The sequence below is a fragment of the Neophocaena asiaeorientalis genome, unplaced genomic scaffold (assembly GCF_003031525.2).
Source record: "Neophocaena asiaeorientalis asiaeorientalis breed wild unplaced genomic scaffold, Neophocaena_asiaeorientalis_V1.1 scaffold62, whole genome shotgun sequence".
In the NCBI taxonomy this organism is placed as follows: Eukaryota; Metazoa; Chordata; class Mammalia; order Artiodactyla; family Phocoenidae; genus Neophocaena; species Neophocaena asiaeorientalis.
In genome coordinates, this window is record NW_020175191.1 from 6,160,050 (window position 1) to 6,167,224 (window position 7,175).

At 38.4% G+C, this 7,175-nt stretch overlaps 1 protein-coding gene across 1 annotated transcript in view; it reads right to left on the reverse strand.

Moving 5' to 3' along the window:
* The window catches only part of SPAG17 (sperm associated antigen 17), a 221,319-nt gene extending 215,403 nt beyond the window's left edge, over positions 1 to 5,916 (reverse strand). The window contains 1 exon segment of the mRNA XM_024764900.1: positions 5,830 to 5,916. Within this exon segment, the coding sequence (XP_024620668.1) occupies positions 5,830 to 5,916 (87 nt within the window).
* Positions 5,917 to 7,175: the final 1,259 nt, after the last annotated feature.

A 7,175-nucleotide genomic window follows, 5' to 3' on the forward strand; every position in this document is an offset into this window, starting at 1 on the left:
CAAAAAAAAAAAAAAAAAAAAAAAGAGTAAAAAGGCAACCCATGAAATAGGATAAAATATTTGCAAACCATGTATCTGATAAGGGATTAATACCCGGAATATATTTTTTAAAAAAACCTCAACAATTTAACAATAAAAAACCAAGCAACTTGACTAAAAATGGGCAAAAGAAGATACACAAATGGCCTAAAAGTACATAAAAAGATGTTCAACATCAAAAATAATCAGGGAAATGCAAATCAAAACCACAATGAAATACTACTTCACACCCATTAGGATGGCTGTTATATATAAGTATATAAATAAAAAACACAGACTGTTAAAAGCATTTGGCGAGGATGTGGAGAAACTAGTGGGAATATAAAAATGTTATAGCTGCTATGGAAAATGGTATGGCTGTTTCTCAAAAAATTAAAAATAAAATTACCATATGATGTGGCAATTCTACTTGTGGATATACACTCAAAAAATTGAAAGCAGGGACTCAAACAGATTCTTGCACACTCATATTAATAGCAGCATTATTCACAACAGCCAAGAGTTGGAAGCAACCCAAATGGCCATCAACGAATGAATGAATAAAATGTGGTCTATACAGACAATGAAATATTATTCAGCCTTAAAAACAAGGAAATTCCAATACATGCTACAACCCGAATGAAGCTTGAGGACATTATGCTAAGTGAAATAAGCCAGTCATAAGAAGACAAATACTGTATGATGACATTTACATGAGGCACCTAGAGTAGTCAAATTTGTAGACACAGAAAGTAGAATGGGGGTTGCCAGGTGCTGGGGGGAGGGAGGTGGGGAAACTAGTTAATGGATGTATTTTCAGCTGGGGAAGATGAAAGAGTTTTGAAGATGGAAGGTGGTGATGGTTGCACAACGATGTGAAGATACTTAATGCCACCGAATGGTATATTTTAAAATGTTTAAAATGGTAAATTTCACGTTCTGTATATTTTACCACAGTAAAAAATACAAATAAGAATATCTTAGACCAAAATGTTTCCAGATAGCACCTTCTGTCACTGAGCACCTGGGTTAACACATCTTCCTCTCACTGTGGCCAGCAGAGGCTGCCTTGAGAGTTTCATGAAAAGATTTTAATTTCTATGATACCACAGTATCTTTAACTTCTTAATGCTGCTAGATATCATAAATGTGGCTATGTCATATAAAGCCCACACTAAGATGCATTTTTATAACCTTGTACCTAAATATTTCCTGTATATCTAATTTGAGATGTGATATTTTGCATATATTAATAATACGATATACTCACAAATAATATTATTTATTCACATGTACAATAATAAGCTAAATATTTGATACATGGATAGCAAAGTTAGTAAATTACCATTTGATTGACAGAATTAATTTATGAGCAATGTACCCCCAGGAGCCGTCTAACCTACATTTTTCTCTCTCTCAATTTAAGTGTCCCAGATTTATTTAAGGCACATGCTGTTCTCCTTTCCTAAAATAATTGTCCTCCTTCCTTCTACCCACTCAAATTCTACCTATTCTTTAGAGCTTAGCCAGAAGAAAGTATTTTATAAAGCATTTCCTGGCTATCCCAGCCCACTTTCATCCTCCTAATGTCCAGACTCTATATAATCATTTAGTGCTTAGTAATAGACTGCCTTGTATTATTTGCTATCATTTTATGTTTTAGAACCAACTAAAATGTACTGAGAAATTGATGATTATTCTAGCCTGAAAGGACAGCCCAAAACAGTGATACAAGGTACATTCACTAAAAGCAAATTGTGAACTTGCTTATTCTCTGTCAACTCTAGTGCAGCTCAGTACGAATATGAGTTCAAAATCACTATTGATTAGGATTACTAAACTGGCTTATGGAAGACTGGGAGGAAAAATTCCCTCTCTGCAACCCCCAATACACACGCAACACACACACAGTAGCACACACATGCCCAACCACGTACACGGGAGCGCAGTTTGCACAGAAGTAGCAACTTTATGGAAAGAGACTCTGGAAACTAAAGCAGTAACATTTTTTGAGCACCCAATATGTGCAAAGCACTTTGCTGAGCCCTATGAATAAGGAATTCACACATCTACAGTCATCTTTAACCAAACTTCAAAGTCTGGTGGTTAGGGCATGCTTTTGGGCATTGGCTTAATCTGGGAATTTTCCTCTTGGATCAGACATGAAACCAAGCTGAGAAAAAAATATGAGAGGAGGTGGAGGGTAGTTGTCTTCCCCCTGCAGTAAAGAACCCATATTTCAACAAACTGAAGAAGTTTACTTGTTGTAGTTAAAACTACATATTGCTTTGAGTTCAAATTCTTTCTATTAATATGTAAGATTTATTGAAACTATATTGTTTAAGCAGGAACAAAAAAGCTGAAAATTATTTCAGGTTTTCAAGCCATAAGGGAAAATAGTGCCTTTAGGTTTTCCACTCAACTAGGAAAATTATAGCTTCATATTTGCAGCACTAAAGCTAATGCAATGTCAGCAGCTCCATCAAACTCTGTTGTTCAGCAGTTTATAATTCAAGCAGAAATGTTCACTCCAAGCCCAAACTTGGCCTACACAATTTCAAAGAAAATGAAGAAGAAATTATTTTGATCCAATACATGCTACAACCCGAATGAAGCTTGAGGACATTATGCTAAGTGAAATAAGCCAGTCATAAGAAGACAAATACTGTATGATGACATTTACATGAGGCACCTAGAGTAGTCAAATTTGTAGACACAGAAAGTAGAATGGGGGTTGCCAGGTGCTGGGGGGAGGGAGGTGGGGAAACTAGTTAATGGATGTATTTTCAGCTGGGGAAGATGAAAGAGTTTTGAAGATGGAAGGTGGTGATGGTTGCACAACGATGTGAAGATACTTAATGCCACCGAATGGTATATTTTAAAATGTTTAAAATGGTAAATTTCACGTTCTGTATATTTTACCACAGTAAAAAATACAAATAAGAATATCTTAGACCAAAATGTTTCCAGATAGCACCTTCTGTCACTGAGCACCTGGGTTAACACATCTTCCTCTCACTGTGGCCAGCAGAGGCTGCCTTGAGAGTTTCATGAAAAGATTTTAATTTCTATGATACCACAGTATCTTTAACTTCTTAATGCTGCTAGATATCATAAATGTGGCTATGTCATATAAAGCCCACACTAAGATGCATTTTTATAACCTTGTACCTAAATATTTCCTGTATATCTAATTTGAGATGTGATATTTTGCATATATTAATAATACGATATACTCACAAATAATATTATTTATTCACATGTACAATAATAAGCTAAATATTTGATACATGGATAGCAAAGTTAGTAAATTACCATTTGATTGACAGAATTAATTTATGAGCAATGTACCCCCAGGAGCCGTCTAACCTACATTTTTCTCTCTCTCAATTTAAGTGTCCCAGATTTATTTAAGGCACATGCTGTTCTCCTTTCCTAAAATAATTGTCCTCCTTCCTTCTACCCACTCAAATTCTACCTATTCTTTAGAGCTTAGCCAGAAGAAAGTATTTTATAAAGCATTTCCTGGCTATCCCAGCCCACTTTCATCCTCCTAATGTCCAGACTCTATATAATCATTTAGTGCTTAGTAATAGACTGCCTTGTATTATTTGCTATCATTTTATGTTTTAGAACCAACTAAAATGTACTGAGAAATTGATGATTATTCTAGCCTGAAAGGACAGCCCAAAACAGTGATACAAGGTACATTCACTAAAAGCAAATTGTGAACTTGCTTATTCTCTGTCAACTCTAGTGCAGCTCAGTACGAATATGAGTTCAAAATCACTATTGATTAGGATTACTAAACTGGCTTATGGAAGACTGGGAGGAAAAATTCCCTCTCTGCAACCCCCAATACACACGCAACACACACACAGTAGCACACACATGCCCAACCACGTACACGGGAGCGCAGTTTGCACAGAAGTAGCAACTTTATGGAAAGAGACTCTGGAAACTAAAGCAGTAACATTTTTTGAGCACCCAATATGTGCAAAGCACTTTGCTGAGCCCTATGAATAAGGAATTCACACATCTACAGTCATCTTTAACCAAACTTCAAAGTCTGGTGGTTAGGGCATGCTTTTGGGCATTGGCTTAATCTGGGAATTTTCCTCTTGGATCAGACATGAAACCAAGCTGAGAAAAAAATATGAGAGGAGGTGGAGGGTAGTTGTCTTCCCCCTGCAGTAAAGAACCCATATTTCAACAAACTGAAGAAGTTTACTTGTTGTAGTTAAAACTACATATTGCTTTGAGTTCAAATTCTTTCTATTAATATGTAAGATTTATTGAAACTATATTGTTTAAGCAGGAACAAAAAAGCTGAAAATTATTTCAGGTTTTCAAGCCATAAGGGAAAATAGTGCCTTTAGGTTTTCCACTCAACTAGGAAAATTATAGCTTCATATTTGCAGCACTAAAGCTAATGCAATGTCAGCAGCTCCATCAAACTCTGTTGTTCAGCAGTTTATAATTCAAGCAGAAATGTTCACTCCAAGCCCAAACTTGGCCTACACAATTTCAAAGAAAATGAAGAAGAAATTATTTTGGCTAGTGCTAACTTATAAAAGCAAAAGAGAGGGTCTTTTATAGAGTATTTCAAAAAACATCTAAGAATTTGAGAACGTAACTGAGAATTACTGAGTTGACATCCTTCATTCCTAAGGTTATAGAAATACCCCCAAATTCCATGACATCATGTCAGCATCGGCAGTATCTTAACTACTTTCATGAAATTCTTCATCTGGTAGAATTTCATATCAGACAGAATTACTGTTCATAGGGAAAAAACAATTACAGTGGAAAATAAGGACAAATAGGTAGACAGTTCTCATGAGGGCATCATAAGACTTTAGATGTATTTTTCCTTTAAGTACTAACTCTCTAGTGAAACATACACACAGATAGAAAATGAAAAAAAAAAATTCTAGTTTTTAAAGTGTTTTGCAGTGGCAGGCTGGAATTCCCAGAATCTAGCTTCCTCCTTCCAAATGTCATCTTAGAAACAACTTAGTGTTGAAGTGAACTTCTGGCAGCGGATGACAGGAACTATTGGGCTGACCAGCTCACTGGAGGTGGGCGGGTGTGAGTGAGGTGGGGAGCTAGTCAGTTCTGGGATGGCAATTCGACGTCATGTGGCAGGTGGGTTATAGACTGCCTTTGTGTCATCCTACGATGAGTCTAGCAGCCAACCCCTCAGTACTCTGATCTCCTACAGTACCTTCAAAATACATCAAAACTTTTGATAGTGTGGTATCAGGGCATCACATAAGAAAGTCATCCTTTCCTATCTGTAGAAGGCTCACTTGTATTAAATATGTTGATACCTTAGGTATTCCATGTCTGTTTTCATACAGCATTTATTAAAGCTGTACTATGCACCAGGCTACAGATGATCCAACAGGATTTCTCTCTTCAGGAGAAGTCAGGAGGAAGCGAGCAGTTCATAAGGACAACTCCAGTACAACTGTGGAGTGCCATCTGGATGACTTCACTGAAGACGATGCTGAGGTGTCAGAAGGACACCTTGTCTCTTCACCACCACGCACCTTTCACCACCTTTTGAAATCCGCTTCCCCTTCCTTCTTCCCTTAACGCTCATTTCGTCAAGCGTTCCCTGCGGATGGGACCCTGGGTCGTTTTGTGTGAAACCATCAGGCCTGGGAGAGCAGTACCAAGTACAATTTTCGGAGGGGACAGCGGTGGCGTCAGGAAGGGAAGGCTAGCCTGGGAGAGTTGCCTGCAGGGTCTGGTCGGGCTTTAGCATTGCGGGGGGGCAGAGGATTTACGGGGTTCTGGGCATACCTGGTTGAAGGGTGCGGCGATGAGCGAGGGTTCCCACATCTTAGAACCTGTGGTCGCCGTCCCGCCGTTCTCTTTTTTGGGTGCCATGCAGAGAACGGGAGGAGCATTGGCCTCTAAACAGGCCTAGGCCTGGACTAAGCGTCTCCGCTGCCATAGTAACCAAAGCCACGCCCAGTTCCTGAAGGAATTGTCTCTCCTCTGCCAAACCTGTTCTGAATCCTCAGGTCAACTGCTTCTGTCGCCATGGCAACTGAGTTTCCCGGAGCGCGCTGCAACTTGAGGGCGGGACTCCAGTCCCCTTGGTTAAATCTTAGGATTTCCCATCAGAAGAAATGTGCAAGTGGAGAGGGAAAGGACGAGGCTGGCCTCGAGCTGGTCAAGCTTTCTTTTACTCACTTCTACCCTCTGCTTCTTCTTAGAGCCTTCTCTGGCCCGAGGCATTGTCTTGAAATTCAAAATCCCTGGAATCCCGTCCAGGACTTCTTCACCAAGATGTCTTTCACCCTGGGTAATGAGCCAAATTTGTCCCCCGACCTCCATCCTCTGCTTTGGTCTCGGTTCTGCCTCCCAGGGCCTTAACTAAACAAGTCCAATCACTCTTCCACAGGACCCTTTATATAATTATAGTTGGGATTACTGTCTTTATAAACCTTTTTCTCTGCCTGAGTAGCCCCAGTTCTTTTACACTGTCCTCCACTGCTCACTAGAGTCTTTTTCCCCTTTCCCCACCTGCAGCACCAGTATCTAAAATATCCTGATCAGAGTTCCCAAAGTAATAATGATAGTAATAATAATAATGTAATAACAACTCTTGTTGTTTGAGCACTGGTTATATGCTGTACACAGTTATATTATTTAATTCTTAAAACAACCTTGTTCCAAGTCCCATAGTGTATCACTGATGGCACCAGATTTAGAATCCAGGATTCAAATGATTTTAAAGAATTAAACATTTTAAAATTCAAAAAAATGAAGATTTCAGGATGGAAGAATGCACTTCCAGTATAATCTTTTATGGATCCCTTTGTAAAGACCTACCAGGATAAATTTAAATATAGGTTTTCCAAAACTGATTTAGAGAATTGAAAATAAAGGTTTTATTACAGAATGCTTTTTGCCAGTTTTGGCCTGTTTCATTATTCCAGAGAAAGTGGTACTCTAGATAATTTATGATACAAAAGGGGAAGACATTATACAGTAACCCAATGTATAGGGAGTTTCATCTTAGAATTGGTCTGTTTAATTTCAGAAAATAGGTGTGAATGGCAATGTTCATAGTTTTAAGAAGCAAAAGCTGTTCAGCTAAAAGGGGACCCTGGCAAGAATAGAAAAAAAATCATTACCAT